The sequence below is a fragment of the Cnephaeus nilssonii genome (assembly GCF_951640355.1).
Source record: "Cnephaeus nilssonii genome assembly, chromosome: 4".
Classification (NCBI taxonomy): domain Eukaryota; kingdom Metazoa; phylum Chordata; class Mammalia; order Chiroptera; family Vespertilionidae; genus Cnephaeus; species Cnephaeus nilssonii.
Window position 1 is genome coordinate 82,172,559 of NC_137075.1, and position 23,853 is coordinate 82,196,411.

At 46.4% G+C, this 23,853-nt stretch overlaps 1 protein-coding gene across 2 annotated transcripts in view; it reads right to left on the reverse strand.

Annotated features, from left to right (window-relative positions):
• Positions 1 to 2,216: 2,216 nt before the first annotated feature.
• Positions 2,217 to 23,853, reverse strand: part of ZFYVE26 (zinc finger FYVE-type containing 26) — a 69,613-nt gene continuing 47,976 nt past the window's right edge. For both annotated transcript variants that reach the window (XM_079767562.1, XM_079767561.1), the window contains exons 30-42: positions 22,594 to 22,625; positions 21,544 to 21,680; positions 20,379 to 20,599; positions 17,294 to 17,441; positions 16,859 to 17,068; positions 16,180 to 16,398; positions 12,151 to 12,348; positions 11,275 to 11,474; positions 10,297 to 10,438; positions 9,971 to 10,030; positions 8,603 to 8,785; positions 7,950 to 7,994; positions 2,217 to 4,634 (exon numbers count right to left, since the gene is read on the reverse strand). In XM_079767562.1, the coding sequence (XP_079623688.1) occupies positions 4,431 to 4,634; positions 7,950 to 7,994; positions 8,603 to 8,785; positions 9,971 to 10,030; positions 10,297 to 10,438; positions 11,275 to 11,474; positions 12,151 to 12,348; positions 16,180 to 16,398; positions 16,859 to 17,068; positions 17,294 to 17,441; positions 20,379 to 20,599; positions 21,544 to 21,680; positions 22,594 to 22,625 (1,999 nt within the window). In that variant the 3' untranslated portion in view covers positions 2,217 to 4,430. The remainder of the gene's footprint in view (positions 4,635 to 7,949; positions 7,995 to 8,602; positions 8,786 to 9,970; positions 10,031 to 10,296; positions 10,439 to 11,274; positions 11,475 to 12,150; positions 12,349 to 16,179; positions 16,399 to 16,858; positions 17,069 to 17,293; positions 17,442 to 20,378; positions 20,600 to 21,543; positions 21,681 to 22,593; positions 22,626 to 23,853) is intronic.

Here is a 23,853-nt window from a genome sequence, read left to right on the forward strand (position 1 = left end):
AAGAATAAGAGAGCTTTAAGTGACACAGAAGGGTTAAAGGAGTACATTTTATGTCATTTATATTTTAACCATAATAAAAACAATTAAATGTTCCATGGATTCTGGGGTTTGTGTCTACTTAAGACATTTCATACCTCAAGATTATAGAGAAGTCTGTTTATTCTTCTAGAAGTGTTATTTAATCTGGAGTTGATTGGAGGTGCACCTTTTGGATGGGTGTTTGAGGTGAAGAGGCATCTGTGACAGTCATGGAGGAAGTGACAAGGACCTGAAGTGAGGTGATGAAGCAGAAGGACCAGGTTCTTCCGACTGGGAAGGTAGGATAGGAACTGGCTTTCAACTGGATATGTGCTTAATGCATGGTAGGTATTTAAATGTTTGTTGACTGAGGAAGGGGAAGAAATAGTCAATACAGAGAACCCCTGAGGTTTCTAACCCAAACAGCATGCATAATCCTACTATCCACTGAAGGAGAAGATAAAGTTTATGGGTGGATTAGGATGTGTTATATTTTGGATGTGCTAATGTTTTTAGGTGCAAGTCAGGCATGTGGGTGAGTTCCAGAAAGCAGTCAAAAGACAGGTCTGATGTGGAGAAGAATTTAGGCAGACAAATTTGGTTTAGAACACATGATGATTGCTGAAACTATGAGGTTGTATGGGAGAGTATAAGAGTGTCAAGAGAGAATAGAACCGTAAAGAATTTCAAGTGGAATGAAGAGAAAGTATAGCAGAGAAGCGAATAATTTATAGAGATGGCACTTGAAATGGGCTTGAAGAAAGGGTTTTGACAACAGAAGACTGCAGGGTGAGGTAGTGGAGGTGGTGAAGGAAGGGTTCCAAGCAGAAATAACATGAAGAACGGGGAGCAGGGAAGCACTCCACCAGAGATGCCATTCAGAAACCAGAGGCCATTCAGTAACCAGCTGAATGACGTGTAGAAGAATTGAAAGTTTCAAGGATGGGTTAGTCAACATTATTACTGTGAATGAAAGGATGATGACCAAGAAAAGGCCATTTTCCTCAGGGACACTGTGACTATTGCTGTTTGGTTGCTTGGATATGAAGAGTCTAATAGCATTTGATCTACTTTGTTAAGCTCAAGCCAAAGATATCTGGTAACTTTGGAGTGTCTCAGGTTTCTAAACATAGTTAGTGGTCCTGTATGCTAGATTTAGATTGGGGTTCCAATTTGCTTTGTTGTGACACATCTCCTTTTGTGTTTTTATTTTTAATTCTTTATTGTTGAAAGCTATTACATATGTCCCTCTATATCCCCAATTGACACCCTCCAGCCCCCACCCCAGGCCTTCACCTCCCTATTGTCTGTGTCCATGGTTGGTTACCTCCTACCCACCCACCTTCCCCCACTTTCCCTCCAAGATTCCACACTCTGTTGACACACATCAGGTGGTTTTCAGGTGTACTTTTATCATTACTTTTGTTTGTGTGTTTTTTTAAAATGAGGAATTGGAAGAGATCATGTTTCTGGGGAAGGGAGATAATGGTAGCAATGTCCATGGCTCAAATGTTATACTGCAAACACGTGCTCCGAGAAGGTGGCAAGAAAACAAGTTAAGCCAAGTTCTGCTTTCCCCAAAGACCCTATACTTGGTTTCAAAGAGTCACAATTGGGTTGATATTCAAGACATAGAATTTAAAAAATGACAAACAGCATTACAAAATATTTCAGAGTGCCATTTTTCATTCATCACACAGGCAAAGACCTGTAAAGTTTAACTGTTGAGGCAAGGGTGTGGGCAAGCAGGCACTGCCCCACACAGCTGGGGGGACATTTATTTGCTTGACCTCTTTGCAAGGCAACTGGCAAGACTTCCTAAGGGCACATCCCCTCTGACCCAGGGTATTCTGGACAAGATAATTAATTGCAGTATAATTTGTTGTGGCAAACGATGGCAATGACCTAAAAGGTCCATGAATAGCCCTAACCGGTTTGGCTCAGTGGATAGAGCGTTGGCCTGCGGACTGAAGGGTCCAAGGTTCGATTCCGGTCAAGGGCATGTACCTTGGTTGCGGCACATCCCCAGTTGGGGGTGTACAGGAGGCAGCTAATCGATGTTTCTCTCTCAATGTTTCTTACTCTCTATCCCTCTCCCTTCCTCTCTGTAAAAAATCAATAAAATATATTAAAAAAATATATAAAAGGCCCATGAATAGAGCCTGGTTAAATAATTAGGGCATATTTTTGGTTGCAGGCCATGGGATATTTTAGTTGTTACTGCTGTTTATGCATGAAATAGCTCTGGAACTAGAGACAAGAAACAGTTGACATTGGTAGTGTCTGAGAGGGGACTGGGCTGAGGGGACAAGGATGGGAGGGACTTTTCACTTACCTTCTATACCTGATGAATGTGTGATCTCCACCTACTACCCAATTAAAGCAAAAAAAAAAAGTTTCTGGTAGTAGATTGTACACTAATAGTCTTTAACACATAGGAAACTTGAGATAAAGTCATTAGTTATAATGGGAATCATTTAGAGAAGTTTAAGAGTTCAAGGCCATCTGATCTTTCCCACCCACTTTCTCCATACAGACCATGAGGCAGGAAGGAAGGGAAGGGTAAGAGCAAGACAGCACAAAGAAGTCATGAAGCCAAGCTGGTAGGAAAGAGACTTTATTGTGGCTGCTTGTAGTAAAACATTCAACCCTTCCACATGTTGTTTGCTTTGCTGGAGACCACAGTGTGATGCTCAAAGGCCTTTAACTTCATCTTATGTCAGTCTAGTCAATGGTTGCCTATGTTATAGCTCAACTAGTTGGAAGAAAAAAGTCAGGAAAATCTGGTTTAACATCCCAAGTCAAGGGCTGAGAAATCTGCAGACCATTCATATAAAGTGCTTATGTTCAGTGCAAAAAGGGCAGGCTCAGAGGGGCAAGCAGATACCAGGGAATGACGCTTCCCGGGAGACAGGTGCATTCTATGACTCAAAGAAGGAAAAGCCACTTGTCAAACTTCCCCCAAAAGGGATCAGTTATTTTGTTTGCAGACTTCCTGCTATCAGGATGAACACTCTGAACCTGATAGATGCCTAATACTCGTTTATTTTACTATCAAAATACCTGGCTCCGAGGGAAATCCACAGGGTTCTAAGCACCAAAGATACTGACTTCACTTCTGGTTCCTGTTTGTCTCAGCAGCAAATGTGAGATCAGCAGGCTGAGCTCTGGCCGGTGGGAAGCTCAGAGCTGCTGAGCTTCTCTTGGGCCTCTCCTTTGTAAATCCACGTCACTGGTCACTGAGCATGACAGACCCTCTCTGAAACATTGTCACATCTTGGGTGGGAATACAAGCCCATATGAAAGGAGCACATCACCTTGTTTCACCAATGGATGGGACCTATTCATTGTCCCCTGGTCTGACTCTTGCCTGCAGGCCACCTCCAAAGCAAACCCTTGACTCCCATGACCCTGGGTCTCTGCTTATCCGCTCTGAGGCCCTGAAGAGATTGCAGAGAAGCAGGAGAGGAGAGGAAGTGGTTTCCAGTTGAAGGGGCACGAATAGGACTGACACTCAAATAGGCAAAGTCGAGCCATTCATTGTAGGATTCGGGCTACCATTTCTCGCCCCAGACTCTCAAAGAGGGAGCCACATCCTCACTATGCAGCAGGGATAGTCACAAAAGCCGGTTTGCTTGTAAGCAACCCCTGCGTTCCGTTTGGAGAGGCTAGCCCTTCTCTCCCTGGTGGATGAAGTCAGTGGTGCCCCTCCTGTCCTGTCTGGGGTTCCAGACCTGATCACCTGTATGTGCACCCACAGCTGTCAGATGCCAGCACCTGGGGGAGGACCCTTCTGTTCAGACTACCATCCAAAGACTCAGGGTAACTCCTTGTGCTTTGAGAAGAGACACTTGGAGCAGTTTTATTCCACAGGTAGCCTTTGCCCCAAAGCCATCTCTGAATGCTGGGAAGGCAAGGGAGGGGAAAGAGGCAATCCTTCCGGTGCTGCTCTGTAATTCATGATAGAACCCTTTTAGTCACGAGGAGCTACTGAAGGGAATGTCTCCACAAAGGGGACTGTGTACACAAACAGGATGCCCCGGGTTAAGAACCAAAACGCAGGGAAGGTTTCCAGACAGGCAGAAGTCTAAATAAAGTGCCTCTTTTCAGTAGGGGAAGAGTTTCATTTGTTCAGAAATGCTTGCGTGTAAACATGAGTGTGCAGGAACATTCATGCCATGCACTCACTCTGAGGTAGGAAGACTGGCCATCTCCAGACAAGCAGAGTCCACAATCTTAGAGAAGCCTGGCACTTGTGTGAAAGGCCCGGTCTTTGCCCAAGATGGCAAGGAGGGTCCAATCCAGCTCTTTCCAACCTGGGCAGAGCCAGAAAAGTCTCTCTGCACAGGAGGAAAGAGGTGGAGAGCATCCCTATCACTCCTGTCCCAGTCCTCAGGGCCCACTGCCCATGGTCACTTCCGGGAGCCGGAGCCAAGAGCACCCCGGGCCTGGCTTGTCAGTAGCCACTGGGTGCAGATGTCTTGCACTACAGCGTCCCCACTGCTCTTGGCGGCCTGCTGCACCTGCTGGACGAGGGCTGTGGCCCGTGAGTGTTCCTGCTTCACGGCAATCAGATAGGCAGAGCGCAACTTGCAACATGTCAGGTAGGCCTGAACCTGGCAATGGGTATGAGAAGTGGAAAGGAAATGTCACTGACGGGTCACCGAGAAACACACAGCACTGCACCGGAGCTCAGGCACACAAGCTGCCCCTTCTTGCCCACCAGATTGACCACTGGGTTCCTACTTTTCATTATATTACTAGAGGCCCGGTGCATGAAATTCGTACACGGGTAGGGTCCCTAGACCTGGCCAGCGATCAGGGCCGATCGGGGCCTTCTGGCTGCAGACCAGGGCCTTCCTTCATTCCATGCCACCCCCTGGTGGTCAGCACACATCATAGCGAGTGATAGAACTCCCAGTCTCCTGGTCAAACTCCTGCAGAGTTTGCATATTAGCCTTTTATATATATAGATAGCAACTCCTTAAACATTCTGGACACCAGGCTATCTACACTAATAAAAGAGAAAAATGCTAATTGACTGTACCTTCGCTATGACCATAGCCAATCAGAGCGAGTATGCAAAGTAACCCAACAAAGATGGCGGTTAATTTGCATACACTGAGGGAGGGAGGAGTGAAGACTGAAAACAGCATAGAAGGAAGAGGGAGGGAAAGCAGAAAGCAAGGCGGCTGCGGGAGGGAAAGCGTGGGTGGGGCGGGCGGCAGGCGGCGGGAGCGGGAGCGGTGGTGGGAGGGAAAGCACGGCGGGGGGGCGGAGGCTGCAGGAGGGAAAGTGCGGGGTGGGGGGCAGAGACGGCGGGAGGGAAGGGAAAGCACCAGGCAGTGGCGGGAGGGAAAGCGCAGGGGGGGCGGCGGCTGCGGGAGGGAAAGTGCGGAGGGTGGGGGGCGGTGGTGGCAGGGAAAGCATGGTGGCGGGGTGGGAGAGGTGGCGGTGGCGGGAGGGAAGCCTGCTGGAAGCCCTGTTCTTGCAGGAATCTTCCTGAAACGGACCTCTAGTTAAAAATAAGATACGAATTTCAAAGAGAAGGAGGCAAGCAGGAAGGCAGAGTCTGGCCACTGCCTTTCCCTCCTCACTATCTTGGACTCTCCAGCTTCCTCCTGGCTTTACTGTCTACAAGTTGTGACGTTAGTTACTTGGATGATTACTTGATTGATGTCTGTCTCTGTGACTAGAGTTTAAGATCCCTGAGCACAGGAACAGTGTCTGCTTTTTCTACTGTGAGTTCCTGGTGCCTAGCACAGGGCCTGGCATGTAGTGAGTGTTTAATTAGTATGCATCAAGTGAATGAATGAATGAACAATTATCCCTGTCCCCTACAATGGGCACACAGATCCCACTCCTTGCTTTTTGTTTTTAACCTGCTGGATTTAAAATCGTTTAGCAGGAAATTTGGGGAATAAAACTTATAAGCATAATTAGAAAAGGTCTAATTTTTGTTGTTTGGATCAGAGCAAGCTCTGTTTCGGGTACAGGTGGTGTTTCTCCTATTCTCTGCACACCCTCGATCTCATGAATCCCCAGCTTGGTGAAGACGAAAACCCCTTTTCCCCTGGCCCCGATCTCACACCAGCACCTCCCTGATTGGCCAGTGTGCCAGGCCAGCCAACAGTGAGGCCCTCACCAGTGCCCCGAGCTCTCATTAGAAGCTGCCTTTCTGCTGTGACAGTCCCTCCTGAGGGTTGGAGGGGACCCTTCCCTCTTTGTGCTTCAATGCTCCATATTCTTTTTTGTCTTGGTCACTAAAGTCTTACTTTCCTAAGCTCAATTCATCTCCTAAAGCCTGATGTCTAGCATGTTCTGAGCTCACTAAAGTGGTTAAGTACTGCTGTTTGGATAGCCACCTGTTGCCCCATGATATTGTCCTCACGCAGGCGCCTATGTGTGTTAAATATGTTACACAAGTTGGTAGGCAAAATTCCTACCAAGAGGAGGGCATTGTGCCAGAAAGGCTGGAATAGGAATGAAATGAACCTATTTCTGGGCAAGATTTTGTAGCCTGAGATTACTAAAGTGCATTAAAACAGCTGCTGAGCCCTGGCCGGCTCCTCAGTGGTTAGAGCATCAGCCCGTGCACTGAAGGGTTGTGGTTTGATTCCTCTCAAAGGCAGGTTGCAGGTTCAACCCCCAGCCCCAGTTGGGGCACATGCGGAAGGCAATCAATAGATGTGTCTCTCTCACATTGATGTTTCCCTCTCTCTCTTACCTTTTTCTTTCTCTTTCTTCCCAGCTCCATCCTCCCACTCTCTCTAAAAAAAAATCAGTGGAAAAAATATCCTCAGGTGAGGATTAACAAAAAAAACCAAACCAAAACAAACAAAAAAACAACTGCTGAAAAAATAACACTCTGAAAAGCAATGACTCTCTGGATGTTAGTGCACGTCTTTCCCAGGGACAGAGCCCCTGTACTGTTGAGTGGGAGGCTGACTGAAGGCTTGAAAAAGGACCACAGTCTGGGAGTCAGGGAACCTGGGTGTCTGGCCCGGCTGTCGGTTTCTCATTTTGATTCTAGAAAAGTAATCTTCCACATTTCAGAATGTCAATTCCATCCTTTCCATAGGATCTCATCAGGGTGTTGCAGAAATAAAGAAATGTTAAGAACGTATTTGCCTTAAGCCCTCACATGAAAAATGCCCTGAAAACACACTCCAGGGATTAGCACTATTGTCACTGGAGCGGCTCTGTGGTTGCTTAAGAAGTTGTTTGCCTGACACTAGTTTTCTTCACACTCAGCTGCTGGATCATTCCCCTGCTAGTGGCGGCAGAGGGCTGGGTTTTCCCAAGCCTGTCCGGTCCTCTGGATGGCAGGTGGATCGGGCCTGCTGTGAGCCACAAACAGGGGTAGCTGGGTATACTCTGACTCTGGCTGGCCCTCCTTGCAAAGGCAAGGCGAAGCAAAGGTTCCCTGGTTTCTTACTAAACAGGGAAGAGCTCAGAGGCCGCAGGAGAAAGGCCTGTTCCAGGGAATGTGACACCAGTGGGTATTTGTTGGTCAAGGGTTGGTGTGTTTTTTTTCCTGCTGTAGAGAGTACCTTTTTCCTTCCAGAATAAAGAAACGCCTGCCCACTCTGAGAACCTCATTCAATCTGTCACCTGATGATGAAGTGAGGGACTTCAGAGGGCTGCCGAGAGAAGACCTCCACAGAAAATGAAGGTTCAAGAGAGGCCTAGGGCATGTTTGTCTTGGGGATAAAGAAATGGAAAGGCAAAGGCTCATGCAGTCAATGGTCACGCATTCCCCATCTATTCCCTCCCATCACACCCCATCTGGGTCCCGCTCCCCCTCTGGATAACAAGGAAGCTGAGATGCAGGTTGAACAGAACTGCCAAGGGGAGCAAGGAATAAAGGGGACAGGGCCAGCCTTGGTGATGTGCATGAGCATCCCGGGGTAGGAGGCGGTGCTGCTCACCTTGTTGTCGTCGTGGTGTATTGCCTGGATCAGGCCCTCCAGCTCCTGTGAGGACAGAAACACAGCCGATGTGAGAGCAGGGAGCGTCCCCGGGAAAGCTGGGGCCCAATCCAGTTTTAGCCCAGCTGGTCTGACTCCAGGATGGTGATGCCTGCCCAACTTGTTTATAAACTCAGCTCCTGCCTTAAGAGCAACAAAGTGAATCTGATGATAACACTAAGCTTAGGAATTTAGAAGGATCGGCTCTCAAGAGGCATGTCCTTGGCCTTCACCAACAAGGTGGCTCTGCCAAAGGGGGACACTCTCACAGGCAACATGCCTCAAAGGCCATCTGCAGACCTAGCTTTGAGGCATAAAGTGGTATATCACTTTATGAAATTGTGGACCATCTCCACAGTCACAGAAGCTCAACTCCAACAATCCATAGATACTTCCAGGTGCAAGCAACATTAGAAATGGAGTAGAGGGCCACTTTCCGGTATGACTTTTCTTTCCAGAGAAGGGTTGATTAGAGCGAGGCCATTACTACAGCGGGTTAGAAAGATAAAGGAATCCTGTAGAGTTTCAGGTGCATTGTGGGGAACAGAAATCTAAAGCAGGGATGTGAAGATGCTGAAACGGAGGGAGGAGCCAGAGGCTGGGAGTGAGCGCACCTGGGGTGGAATTCTCTTGAAGGCTTCCAAGCAGTTGAGGAGGATGGTGTCCCCATCACTCTTGGCTGCCATGCCTGACTCAGAGACACATTTGAGCAGCTGTCGGATCTCACTGTATTTCTCCCTCTCCACCAACTGCCGGGCAGCTCGGCAGTAGGTTGCGGCAGCATCCAGCTGGAAGTCCTAGAAAAGAACGTGGATGATGGGCTTAGGGTGGCATGGGCATCAACAGAGAAAAGAAGGCAACCTTTAAAAAGCTCCCACTATGTTTGGTGAAGTAAGCCATATTGACTGTAGTCATGATGGAAAACACACATAAACAAACAAAACAAGCCAAAATTCCTCTTTTGGAGTCAAGTAGACATTTAGGAAGCAACCATAAAAATCATAACCTTAACATCTAAACTGGTACATCTTACTTGCTGTTGTATCACTTTATGAAAATAGTCTAATCAGATTCACAACAGCAGTTCATTCTCTCTAATGAGCCACCTTTTCTTGGGAAATGGATGTTGGGGCTGGTATTTGTTATCCTGGACACTTGGTGCTGTTAAGAGGTACCTTCGTGTTCGGAAACAGACCAATTCATCAAAAGACTGATTTGCTGGAAACATCAGATAACCTTGAACTTGAAGCCTGGTCTAGGACAATCCTCCCTGGGGTCTGGGAGTAGCTGCCACTCTGCCTGTCACCAGGGGTGTCTGCATGTGGAGAGCTTTGTCCAACACTAAAAACGGGTGCGAAGAAATAAATGTTGGGCGTTCATGAAGTCGTTGATCCTTGAGACACGCATAAAACTTACGTTTAAGACCCTGCCTGCCCAGAATGATGGTCCTCAGGGTGTTTGGTGCAGCTGTGCGGTGGGGGGTGGTCTGGAGAAACCGCTCAGCTCCCTGTGGTGTCAGTGCCCTGCTCTAGCGCTGCTCCAGTGACACAGTTGCACCTGCGTCCTTTACACACAGGCAACAGAAAATGTGCTCATCAAGCCAGCTCCTGGGCAGATGGAGGACGGAGGGCCAGCCCTTGTTGCCCGCTGGAGGAAACCCCCCGGCCACCTCCTCTGGCCATGCTCCCCTGCGAGGGCGAGCCAAGGCTCTGCAGGGAACCAGTGTGGGCAAGTGTCCTAGACTTGTTTCAGGAATTTATTTGATAGCTTTTGATGAATTTGTCCCTGGTTACTTGGCTTTTGACAAAGTGGCCTAGCGTCTTGAATTTGACCCAGTTCTGTAACAACCACCTCTTTGATTTCATCCTGATACACATGTGAATCTACTATTCTGGGGATAAAGTTTTCTGAAGAATAATCTGTCACAGAGCTGGTCAGGTGCTGATCGCCCTCAGCATAATCTAGAGTAATCCAAGTCATACCTGCAGGACACGGAATGCCATTCCAAAACCATCTTCGACATTTTTCCCTCCTAGCATGACCTGAAAAGGAGAGGGAAACAACAGAAGCAATAATTACAGAGTAGCCCCTCAATCAAGAGGGAGGGCCCCCATTTATTTAAAAAATATTTGTTGAGATCTACTAGGAGCCAGGCACTAGGGATACAAGAGCAATCTAAATGGACTTGCTCTGCCATCTCGTGTGGCCCACATTCTGGTGGGTGGTGGCCATCAAACAAACAACTGAAATAATGTTATAAATGTTCTGAAAGAGAATAGTCTCTGCAGGTCTGAAACATTGTGCGTACCTTGCAGGCAACATCCATTTTCATGTGGTTATTTCCAAACAGGGTTGGCAGAGGCAAGGTGGTGATCTGAGAGGTCCCGGCACTTTCACACCGGTGTAAAAACCTGGTCACTTCCATCTGCAGCTGGAGGGTGTTCATGTGCCTACGGTGACAGGAGACGCACAGGCTAGCCTCCTGAGGGGCTCCAGGAATCACATGACTAGGGCTGGGTGACTGAGAAATCGTAATGAGATGGCAATGGAAAAGGCCAAAGAAATGATATGGAAGGAGAAGAGATCAAAACACCCTCTGAGCAGTTATAACAGCACAGAAACGGTGGTCTAGTGCCCTGAACAGACTCACAATAGTTAAGGTACTTTGTGGAACTGGGTGAGGTCCAGTCCTTGAATCAGTAAGTATTTACAGAGCATTCATGTGCTGCTAACAACAGAGGTCAAGAGAGACATGAGCCCTGCCCTCACAGAGTCCATCAGCTGAGGAGAGATGAATAATGAACAAACACATAAAGCAACTAGCAACTGGGTCTATGAGGCAGTAAATGGTAGCGGTGGAGCATTTACTTAAAAAAAAGTTTTTATTGATTTTAGAGAGAAAAGAAGGGAGAGGGAGAGAGAGAGAGAAACATCAATGCTGAGAGAAACATTGATCGGCTGCCTCCCACACGCCTCCTACTGGGGTCTGAGCCCGCAACCCGGGTATGTGCCCTATCTGTGATCTCCTGGTTCATAGGTTGACACTCAACCACTGAACCATACCAGCCAGGCAAGGAACATTTATTTTGGTGTTGTGCTCTAAGCAACAAGATCAGTAGGAATAATTCCTTTTAGGTGAGTATTCCCCGACTCCCCCCGACCCCTCCCCAAGGGCTTAGAGATGGGCAAGAGCAGCTTCATTCCCACAGACACTCGGCTCTAGTCTTTCTGGCCGCCCTGATTGTTCCCTGAACCCGCCCCGATTGTTCTCTGAACGCGGAGCTACCTGGACACATCAGCTGCAGTCATCTTCTTTCGGAAGAAGTTGGTCTTCTTCCTTTTAGAGCTGCGGGAGGTTTCTTGGAGGTAGATCTTCAGGTGGTCCTTGGCCTTAAGCAGCCACGAAAGCTTCTCTCCCAGTTCCGTGTATGTCTTCGCTTTGTGACTGAAGAACCGAATACAGGTCATGGCAGCCCGGACTTGGTCCTAGAAGAGAAAAACAAAAGTTTAGGTCAGATGAGGTCAGGGATCTGGGAGGGTGGGGTGTAGGGGAATTCTGATCTGACTCCCACCCATGACGCTTGCGTGCCAGCACCCATTCCCACTGCCACCTGCACTGCTCTTTGGCATCCGTCCCTCCTAGGCCCAAGAGACCCCACAGTGAAGTGACTGGCTGAGATCTTGGGTAGGCTATTATTCCACCACAGAAGAGATCTTAAAAAGGATACTTTTGATTTTCCATTCAACTTGGCTTCGCTCTAACTGTGGCATTGAATAACTCAATTTCTCGTGATTTAGTTGGCTAATCTCAGACAGATTGGGAGAAACTTGTTTCCTCTCCCTTCATGCATCTTCTCTGAAAACACTCCATCATTCCTTATAAATTCTCATTCATGCCTCATGTTTATCTTGAAACTACTATCTCTTACATGCCTTCACTTCTGAAGAATGCCATTACTGACAAGATTCAGGCTTCCCTCTTTAGAACGGGGAAATCCTCTTACTTAGCAATGCTAGACGGCAACATGGATTGCTCTAGCATGAGCCGATTAGCAAGGCCAGGGACCGAACAACAGTCTTGTTCCCTCCCCTTTCGCAGTCTCCCCTTAAGCATGGCAGGGCCTCAGTGACAGAGACAGCAGGCAGGCTGGGCCACCCTTACCTTCATGAACTGCTGCAGCTCGTACAGAATGTGGTAGTAGTTCTTCTTCTGCAGATGCTGGCAGGCGGCAAGCAAGTACTCTCCCCAGCACTCCAAGGTTGGATCAATGGATTCTAGCAAGTTTTCCAAAACGTGTAGCTTTCCACTTTGATAGCTTGGCTGGAAAATGCCTTCTATGAAGACTTCTGGAGGACTCTCCTGGAGCAGGGTGAAGCAGAAGGTCAGAAGTCTCGAGCCTGGTCTGGAACTGCCTGGGACCCATTCTGAATTTCCTTCAGCCTCTTCCGAGGGCAGTGCTTCTTAACGACTGAGGGTCACAGACACCTTTGAGGATCGCACTCTCGTGACTGTCCTACTCTCTCCTTCCCTTTGCTGAAAGATCCTCAACAGAGTTACCTACGCTCACCGTCTCCTATTTATCTCCTGGGGCTTTCTCTTCAGCCCACTCCTCCCTACCTTTGTACCCACAGCGCTGAAACTGCCCCTTCGGTCACCAGTGACTTCTATAGTATTAAATCTAAAAGTTAGTTTTTGGTCCTTGTTTCTGTTTGATCTATCAACAGCTTTTGATAGAGCTGATGGCTTCTTCCTCCTTGAATAATTTTCTTTATTTGGCTTCCAGGACGCCACCCTCTCCAGGTTTTTTTTCTACTTTTCTGGCTACTTCTTTTCAATCTCCTTTGCTGACTCTCCCATTCTCCCCAGGGCTTAAGAGAAGACTGTTCATTTTTCTACCTATAGTCGTTCTTTTGGTGATTTCTTATAGCCTCACTGTTTTAAATACTATTGATTTGCTAACTATGCCTAAATTCCTATTTCTAGCCTGTTCGTTCCTTCAATCACCTAAAACTGCTGGTGATTGTTTCTTCCAAATTTGCTCTTTCTGCAGTTTTCTCTTTCTTAAATGATTTCCTTCTAGTTGTTCAGGTTAAACACCTCAGTCATCTCTCTCCCATATCCCAACATCAAATTAATTAGCAAATTCTATCAAAACACATACAGAATATGCAGGAATCTGACCACTTCTCACCACCTCCACTGTACTCTCTGGCCCAAGTTATCATCTCCATTTGCCTGGATTTTTGCAATAGCTTCCTCCCTGGTTTCCCATTTTCCACTTCTGCCTCTCTTTTGTCTAAAGTCAACCTGAGAGATTCTGTAAAACGTAAGTCAGATCATGTTATTCCTCTGCTCAAAATCCTATGGTTTGCCCTGTCACTCAGCGCAAAGTCCAAGTCCTCACAATGTCTACCAGGCCCTATGTGACCTGGTCTCTGCAACCTTTCTGACCTTTTCTGCTCCTACCTGTCCCCAGCTCACTGCTCCAGCCACACTGACCTTTGTTGCTCCTTCCCCCTGGACTGGGCTTCCTCCACAATCTGCACGGCTCACTCCGACCTCCTTGAGGCCTTTGTTCAGATGTCATCTTCCCTTGGCATCCTATCTACAATTGCACCCCGTCCCCTGTTTTATTTTTCTTCTTATTATTCATTACCTACACTATATATTTTATTTACCTGGCTTACTGTCTCTCTCTACTATAATGTAAGTTTTATGAGGACAGATATTTGTTTCTGTTTGTTTTTTTTTCCCACTGCTGTATCTTTAGTGTCCAGAAGAGTTGTTGGCTATTTAATACATCTTTCTTGAATAAATGAATAAATGATAAAGAGTATGAAACTTCTCATGAAGGTAGACACATTTACTAATCCCCTTGCTTCTGAAACTCATCTGTGGTTCAGAGACCCTGAGTCATAAACCCCTATTACACAGTCATGGAAAAGAAAATCACTTTGGCATTCAGATCAGGAGTAACTAATGGAGGGTAAAGGATGGCTATCCACTCACGGCAGTATAACCATCCCTGCCCAGTAGCGCTGGGCACGAGCTGTACAGACGTGGGTAAGACTGGGCTTTGAGAACGTCCACAGTGGGTGAGCACTCCTTTCCTGACTCTGCCTGTCTGAGAAACCCAGACCTAACCTCAATGTTGTAGGACAGACTCTCAGAAGCAGAGGCTTCAGCTCCATAGAAAGGTGGAATTCCTCATAAGAGAAACATCTTAAGAACTTCTATTTCATCCATTCATCTATCCACTCATTCATTCATAACTAGGCCAGGTGCCAAAGACACAGATTAGTAAAATACAGGCCTTCTCAGTCCAGATGTGAAGACACAATTGTAACCAACAGTTGCAATCCAGGGGGATAAATGCAATAACAGAGCTATAGCCTAGGTATCATGGCGGTGAAAAGGAAGGATTATTAACATCGCTTGCATGTTCTATGAATGCATGTTCTGTGAACACACAGAGAGGGCCTGAAAGGATAAATAAGCATTCTCAGAGAACATAAGGAGGGGCAGGGCATTCTAGGCAGAGGGAACAGACTTGTGGAGGTAAGAAAGTACACGGTACAGCCAGAAAAATTTAGGTCATTGGGTAAGTCTGGAATGTAGGTTCTAGGTAGCATTTGTATGAAAATAAACTGGAGAAAGAAGGGGGCTTGATCCTGGTGGGCCCTGCATGCTAAGGCATTTGGACTCCATCCTGTGCCATGGGTCCCACTGAAGACCTTTCAGAGAGGGAATAGCAAGAATAATGAGTAACAGAAACAGCAGGTATTCATGTTTTAGAAAGCTCACTCTGGGCAGTGTGGCAGGTGAAGAGGTGACAAGGACAGGGAATAGGTTAGAAACATAGTGTCTTCCACACTCTCTGTAGGCATTCAGTTGTTGTCACAGTGTGTATATGTGTGTGTGTGTGTGTGTGTGTGTGTGTGTGTGTGTGTGTATGTGTGTGTGTGTGTTTCTGTTGTTCTCAGCTTGAGATTAAGGTAAGATATTTCAGTTCAAGGGTACTTGAGATCACAGGAGATAAAAAGAAAGCTTCCATGCAGCTTTCACAAATGTAAAGCAGGGGCAACGCTTTCGTCAGCTTTTGCCAAGATGAAGTAAGTAAGCAGCTTAGCTCTCTGGACTAGTCCTTAATTACAAGACACGGAACTGGGTGATTTCTGTTGTCTACCTGTGCTTGGGAAAAGCAGATTTACCTCAAAACTCATTTGGAAACTGAGGAAATGTTAGCAATTAAACTCTGATAAAACTTTCAAATTATTCTTGAGACCTGGTTGGTAGCTAAGGCACAGTTAGGAGCTAAGGCAGCAGAGAAAACATTTCCCTCTCACCGTCCTGTAGGGGCATGGTCATGAAGACTCTGACTTGCTGACTTCACCTGGAGCAATCCTACATGATCTATTTGCAAACCTTCATCGGCTGCCATTCTGAATTAGAGTGGCAAACTGAAGTGAAAGTACACCTTGAGGTCTTTTACTTTTATATGAAATTTGGTATGAATCAGCCAATACCCCATAAGGTTTTCATGAAATGTTCAGATAAAAAAGAGGCCTGCCACAGGGTCGTGGTGAAACCGAATCCTGACTTAGCTTCACCATGGCTCCAAAGAAATGTTGCACTTCGTGGTGCCTGTGCCTCTGTGGGAGGAGGGCGGCGGATGCCAGGGGGAAAAAAGAGCACACTCTCCCTCCACAAGCTACTGCAGCCCAAACATAAGATGTGTGCTAGGGGTGGCTCCTGGGCCTGTGGGAACAACTCTGAATGATGAGCAGCTGATCGGCAGCGGGACACAGTCCCAGGGCAGGTGGAGGTGTGTGGAAACAGAGAGGTTAAGCAATTTGCTCAAGGCCACACCGCTTACACCAACCATCTTATTCCAGAGATCATGCTCTCAACCACCATTTGATTCTGCTGTGGGCTTTGGGAGAAGGGATGGAGTTTGTCACTGCCAATGGAGGGCAATCTGGGACCCAGGTTAAGACTTGCTGCACACTCATCAAATCATGATCTGTGTAGACAGAATTTTCCACTGGGCCTCCCTCTGCCAGAGGTGGTCTCGTAGCTCACCGCTGGGTTTGGTGGAAGGGGGTTATCGCCCCCACCCCGTAAAGCTGAGTGGCCCACCGAGGAGGGCAGAGCAGGCACTGCCGCTCGAGAGCTGCATCTGTGTCTCACCTTGTTGAGCAGGTGCAGCAGGGCTTCCCGCAGACAGCTGTGCCTCACGTAGAAGCTGATGATGGCCAGGTTGGTGCTGTAGTTATGCAGGTAGAAGAGGCACTCTTGGTAGTAGGTGTTGTTCATGATCTTCCCTTCAGGGATCACCTCCAGAGAGAGGCTCTGGGTCCGAAGGGTAGCTTCCAGTTCTTTCAAGGTGGCCAAGTAATCATCATCTTGCTGACAGGGAAGGAGAGAGTGAGGGAAAATGGAACTCAGTATGCTCTCTGCAGTCCCCGAAACTGTCATTAAAGAATATTTAATAATGTGGAAAAATGCTCAAGATACAGTTTTAAGGGTAGAAAAATAGGCAGGATACAAAATTCTATAATACTGTGTAATATCAATTTCATTCCAAAACACAACATAGAAAGTTCACCAAAATCTAAATACTATTTAAGTCTGGGTATGAGATTATATGTGATTTTTATCATTTGAAAGTAGTTTTCTGTAGTTTGCTTTAAAAAAATGTGACTCTGTATTACTTATCTAACCATATATAGTTCTTATCAAACTATAATAGAATGAACAAAACCCAAGCCTGCCACTGTCAGCCGAGTGGAACTTGATCTTATCCCCAGATCATTACTGCTCCTGGGTCTCCCTCCCTGAGCGGACCCTTCATCCACTGTGCTCTTACCAAGGATAGGAGTGGCCTCACTGTGGACTCCAAGTACTCAACCACATCCTGTACCAGTCTTGAGCCATGACTCAGATGATTGAGGTCAAAAGGGGGCTTCAGACAGCGACTGAACTTCTCCCGTGCGGCAGTGAGGTTCCCAGCTTTGAGGCAGGCCATTCCCCAAGCATGCCACGCCCCAGTGGGATCCAGTCCAGTCTTTGTGGAGACCTGGAGGAAAAATAGCTCCTGTAGTTAGAGGTACTTACATCAAGGCCTGAGAATCCCGAAGACCTATTCTATCCCCTTGTTGCCAATCATCTCTCCCCACCCCCCACCTAGGCAAACTGGTCATGCCTGGGTACTTGCTCATGGCCAAGAACTACTGAGATGCAATACCTGTTTGCAAGGCAATTCATTACAGTAGGGTAGAAGTAAGCTTTGTCTTTGTCTCACCTCAACGCCTAGTTGGTAGTACTCAGCTTCCAAAAGCTGGTTCCTTAGCCTGGTTACTGCAGCCGGCTGCAAGATCTGATCCAGAGATGGGATGTGGCGATAGGCAGCAGCAACTAAAATATTCAGTACGTCTACCTTGCTGATGTAGCTGCAGGGAGGAAAAGGACAAGGCAATGAGGCTCCACAGAGTCTTACTAAGAATAGTTGCTGCTTAAAGGTGTGCTATTTATTTCCAATGGAACTGTGATAGTGAGAGCTGAGAGGTATAGAGACACTGAGAGATGGCTGTAGCCAGACTCTGAATCTCAACTCCATCATTTAGCTGCTCCATGATCTTAGGCAAACTAGTTAACCTTTCTCTGTCTCAATTTACTCATCTGTAAAATGAATATAAAAATGAAATAACCCAAGTGAAAGGGCTTAGGACAGTGTCAGGAGCGTCGCAGGCACGCATTAAACGTTAGGTATTCACATGTGGAGCGGGTCACTCAGGTCTTCTACTTGAGGCAAGGCCTTTACACTGAATGTTGGAAGCTCTCAAGTTTCCTGTTTGCTTTTTGGTCCTTTTTAACCCTGCTTGCGTGGGACAGAGCACAGAGACTGTATGGACGGCCTGCACTCCTGGTCAGCACAGGGCTCACATCATTACCATTCCCGGAGGTGCTGCTGGGCAGGGCTTCCTGGCCTTTTCCTCGGATTCTAGTCTCCTGGACTCGACATCCTTTCCCTGGGCTAAAGATGGGCTCTCATCACCGCCTACTCAGACTGCCACCTTTCAGTGCTCCTGACACCTGGTGATTGCAAAACCTTATCATAACAGAAAGCCTAGAGAGCTGGATTATTCTGTCTAGTGCTCAAGGTTCTTAAATCTTGTAACATAATTCTAGCAAAAGACCCTGTGGATCCTGACTTGTCCACCGATTTCCTTGAACAGGGATTCAGTGCGTTACTGATTCTCAAGCTAGTGGGAATGGAGTAGGAAAGTACAGTGTGAAAAAGCAAATTTGTTATCGCTACATATTGTTCATTTGTAACAGAGGGTGTGAGTTTTTTTATGAATTAAAGACAGTAGAAAAATACTCTGCAAACCAAGAATTCTAAACACACATGGGAGATGTATCCACTCCCCTCAGCAAACGGGCACAAAGACAGTGATTTTCCAGAGTGGGTGTCTCTGAATCCGGGTGGCGGGGAGTGAGGGAGGGCAGGGAGGAGGGAGAAAGGATGTGCAATCTGAAACCACTGCTGAAGCCCCAGCCACCTGGGGGTGGGTGAGAATCCTACTGAACTAAGGACTTCCTTAACTTCTGCTGCCCTCAGCCTAAAGTGGCTATTTCCTCCATCCTATATAATAAAAGCATAGTATGCAAATTGTCCCTACCAGTGCACAAATTTCATGCATTGGGCCTCTAGTCTATAATAGATTTTGAAGGAAGTATAGGAATTAATGTTAAGTCTATTCCCCCTTCCCAATCTGAGTATTTAAAAAAATAAAAATAAAACTTTAATATCATTTACATTATTAATATTCAAAATATTCAGGGTGGGGCAAAAGTTGGTTTATAGTTGTTCATATGAAAAATAACACAATAATTAATAAATACAAGAATAAACTATGTTTCATGTACTTACAACTGTAAACCTACTTTTGCCCCATACTGTATTTAGACATATTTTAATTTTTGCTTTAAGTTTACCTTTTTGCTATATGAAGGAGTTTCTGTCCCTGTGTACCCTTCTTTTCCATTTCTGATAATTGGTAGCTTTTTGGTTCTTTTCATGGTTATTTATAAACTTTATTTAACATGTTATATCTATTTATTAATTTATCAACTTGAGAAATGATGTAGAATCTAGTACCTCTTGATATGAGTGAAATTAACTTCTTCAAACTTCCTTCTATTTTTTGTCCCACCTCCTTTTATCTTTCTCAACCTTTTGTTTTTTGTGAATAAAAACAATAAAGCTGCTTGGCTGGTGTGACTCAGTGATTGAGCTTTGACCTATAAACCAGAAGGTCACAGTTCCATTCCAGATCAGGGCACATGACCGGGTCGTGGGCTTGATACCTAGTAGGGGGCATGCAGAAGGCAGCCGATCAATAATTCTCTCTCATTGATGTTTCTATCTCTCTCTCCCTCTCTGAAATCAATGAAAATATTTAAAAATAACAACAAAGCTAACATTTTTGGAGTAGTAGGCCCAGTTCTTAGCCCTTTACATAGATATTCTCACTTTGTCCTCGTAACAGCCCTGTAAGTATTATTGTCATACCCATTTTATAGAGGAGGAAACTGAGGCCCACAGTGGTGAACAGACTTGTCCAAGGTGACAGAGCTTGGAAGTGGGGAAGCTGAGATTCACTGCACTCTATGCCAGCTGCTGAGTTTGCAGGGAAGTGCCTGAGGTACTTCCACTCAGCGAGGACTGAGTGCTGGGAACACACAACATGAGTCACACAACTGGGTGGATAAGCTGAGAACTGGGAGTTTTCACTGTCAAGTTAATAAAAGGAGGCAGAGCAGGTTGTGCAGGGACCTGAGGCTTAATCATACCTTTTCCAAAGATATTTCTACTTTATGACTCAGATTCCTACCTGTGACACAGGGATACATCAGTCCCCAGCGTGCTTTACAGGTCTCTCATTAGAACTCCCTGAGGCCACAGTCTGAATCTGGTCAAGGTTGGGGTAGAGTTTTGGTCAAGGGTAAGCACTGGACAACTCAGGGAGAACACATCTTTAAAAGCCAGAAAGTTCCATAGTGATTAAAGGTGCTCCCCTAAACTGACTTAAACTACAAATCAACCAGAGTCTTGGAGTTCTTTCTGACTGGGTATAGCTAGAGAATCCTTGCCTTGAGGATGCACTCAGGGACAGAGAAGGACGGACACAGGCTGCTCAGGTAGGGTGAGGAAGACCACTTGTGATCTGGTAACAGCATGACATTAACATCAAATTGTGATGTAAACATTTCAGTATGTCTTGGCAGAAAGGATGGTGAGGTGAAAACTCAGAGTGGGGCCAGGAAGAGAAGCTGGATAGAAATGACTGCCAGGCAAAAGGACAGAGACTTACTCCCATTACCTGTCACAAAGAGCCAGGTCCTGGCTGCGGCCAGCCTTGACAAACATCACCTTGGCGCTGAAGAGCAGCTGCTTCATGATGTCTGCGAGCAGCCCTGCGTCCACCTCTGGGTTGGCGAGGCCCTGGGACAGCCTGCAGCAGTGCTCAATCAGCTGGTGGCCACAGGCAACGCTGTCCCGGTGCAGATTCAGGATGGCGATGCACAAGGAGGCGCTGGGGGCCTGGCCAGTGTGGAGGAAGAGAGAAGCACACAGGGAGTTCAGGGACCCACGCGTTCTTCACAGGTAGTTAGATTGTGGGACTTATTCTTCCTGCTTCACAAAGCGTGGAAAACACTGAAGGAGGAGCCAACATTCCACAGCAAAGCGGAAGTGGAAATAAACAAATTCCATGTGTTCTAAGCAGCACCGCCAAAGCTCTGGCTGCTAGGTTTCATCACCTTACTGGGAGGAAAGCAGCTGTGTTCACGTGTTCCCTACTTCCTGGGAATGTTCACAGGACCCTCCTCTTTCCAGTCTATGTCCCACTAACACAGATTTTCTTTATTACTGGCTTGGAGTATGATGGTCACCTTGCTTGTCTGACCACCTGGAGAAGCCTCTGCTTAAAGTCACTGAACACACTGATGATAATTCATATTCCAAAAGCACATTCCAGAACCTTTCACTGTCCCTGATGCCTACTAAGGACATATTCCTTACTGCAGAATTCAAGTCCCTAAACATAAATAGCCTGTTTTAATCCTATCTTTTACTACCTCTCTACCTACACCCTATCCCTTAAAATTAAACCATCTCCAATTCTCCACCTGACCTGCAATTTATGACACTGAACCTTTGCTCAGATGTTTTAGTTTTGCACTCTTTGCCCTTCCCCTATCTTCACTCCCCTCCTAACCCCCAAATTTCTGCTTGTCAAACTTCTACACTCTTCTAAGGCTCATCTTAAATGCTACCTCTTCCAGGAAGCCTTTCCTGATCTCCTCGTGTGCATTTCTTATGATGCTCTTCATTTTCTGTCTTAACTGGTATACTTGTCTTAGCTCCCATATTGTTTAAACTAAGCAAGTGAAGGCCAGGCTGTGTTCACCTATCTCTGCATTTCCCACCATACTACTACACATCATAAAGAAACTCAAATGGCCATTGAATTTTATTGCTGTTACCTGCTCATAGTAAAATTCATTCCGCACCAGCTCATTTTCCTCCTCATTCAAGTCCAAAATCCATTCTACCTCAGGTGCTTTGGGGACTCTGACCACAGCTGAGTATGGTGGGCTTTCATTCTTGGCGCTGTCCGGGGCTAGGAAGAGAATGCCATCTGTGTGTCAGCCACTGGCCAGCCGGCGATTCTAGCCCAGCCCCATGAGCTGGCGTGAGTTGCAGGCAGATCCTTGCCTGCTGAGTGCCCTTTCTCTTTGCTTGGTCCTTTTTATTTCCTCTAGGAGACCTCCTTAAGGAACCTCAAACTTCCTTCCTCAGGGGAGACCTGGGATGAGTATTACAGTGTTTGCCACACAAACCTGAAAGGTTCATGCCTCTCAAATGGACTGCTGAGCCACTGGCTACTCAAAAATTAACCTGCTGTGGAAGAGTATAGGCCAAAGCTATTAACAGAGGTTAATTAGGAGGAACGAGGGAGCCTTGGGAGGTAGTATGATGGTGAACAGGAACCTAGGGGTTAAAAAACACCACCAAAAAAAAAACACCCTGGCCGGTGTTGCTCAGTTGGATGAGCATCATCCCATATACAAAAAGGATTCCTGGTCAGGGCACAGCCTGGGTTGTGGGCTCAATCCCCCAATAGGGGGTGTGCAGGAGATAGCCGATATATGTTTCTCTCTCACATCGATGTTTCTCTCTCTCTCCCTGTCCATTTCCCTCTCTCTAAAATCAATAAACATATTAAAAAATGATTTTAAAACCTACTATAAGTTAAGGTCCAAGTTATTTGGTTATTGGCCTTCTCGTTGCTGGAAAGTAATGGGCCAGAATGATAGACTAATATGATGATAAACTTTTAAGGGAAAGAGCTTGATTGAAATGCGAAGAATTTTCTTGGGCCAACCGGTTGGACTGAGGTGACTTTCATGAGCGGCCTGCTGGTCAACCCCAACCCATGCTGTCGAAGGGCATGCCAATTGCAGCTGACAAGGAAGGAAAAACCAATCTGAGCATATAAACAAAGAGGTCCAGGCAACGTGGTTCAGCCTTACCTTCTGGTTGTCCTGGATTCTCCTCTGGCCCACTGGAAACAGAGAAAGAAAAAATGAAATTCCTGAATCTCCTCGTTCTCTTTGATTTGAGCTTGGTATAGCACTGACATTTACTCCGTGACCCGAGTGAGATAGGAAATTATCCAAAACTCTTTCCTCTCCCTCACTTGTCAGCCAATCACTCACCAATTCCTGTCCATTCCATCTCCTAAATGCCCCTTTAAATGTCCCCATCTCTCTCTCTATCCTTGCCTCAGAGAGGGTCCTCATCATTTACTGGTAAAGCCTTTTCCATAGCTTCCCATTCTGTACTTTACAGCTACAGCAAGCTTTCAAAAGTGCAAATCTGGTCAAATGATGCTTGTGCTTAAAATTCTTCAGAAGCTTCTCAGGGTAAAACTTTTCACATTGCAGTTCAGCAGACAATGTCCCCTGTGACCTGACCTGGCTACCTCCTGAGACCATCTCCTGCCACTCACAACCTATGCTCAACCCATAAAAGTCCAAAGGAGTCAACTCTACCATTGACTCTGATCAACTTCAGGTGACACTACAAGCCAGAACTCAGGTCCTGAGTCATAAATCGTGACCTGCATGAGCAGCCCACTGGTCAACCCCAACCCATGTTGTCAAAGGGCATGCTCCAAGCCTTGTGCCACTGCCCACGTCCTCCTGGCTCAGCTGCCAGCCTCTAAGTCCAAGGTACACTGGCCAGAATCTTAGCACATCTCCTACCTACTTACACTTCCTCTATGACCCACACGTTTTCCTACCCTTACCCTTACCTTTGCAGTTGTTCCTCCCATTTCTGGGCATGCTCTGTTTTTGCTTCTTTTCCTACTAACTTCTCATCCTCTAAGACTCAGCCCAGGTGCCACACCTCAGAAACCCACCTGACCACTGTGCTTATTCAATGACCGTGTGGTCTGTTTGTTGGCTGCCTCCCGCTAATTGGGGGCTCCTTGAGAGCAAAGTGATTACTGCTGAGTGATTAATGAGTGAAAGAATCCCCATCAATACTAACTGCTCATTTCAAATCTCAGCAGTATGGCAGACAGATAATTCTCCCGTCCCCACACTGAGGGAGGCAGTGGTATGCCAGGGTCACAGAAACTATAGTATAAGCATGGCATGTCTTCCTTCCTACAACATCAGTAATCATCATGGTAAATAATGACAAAAAATGTTCATTTTAAAACAAACACAAAAATGCTGTTACACCTCTGAAGAAAATGTAAAATCTATTTAAGTCTGTAAGTA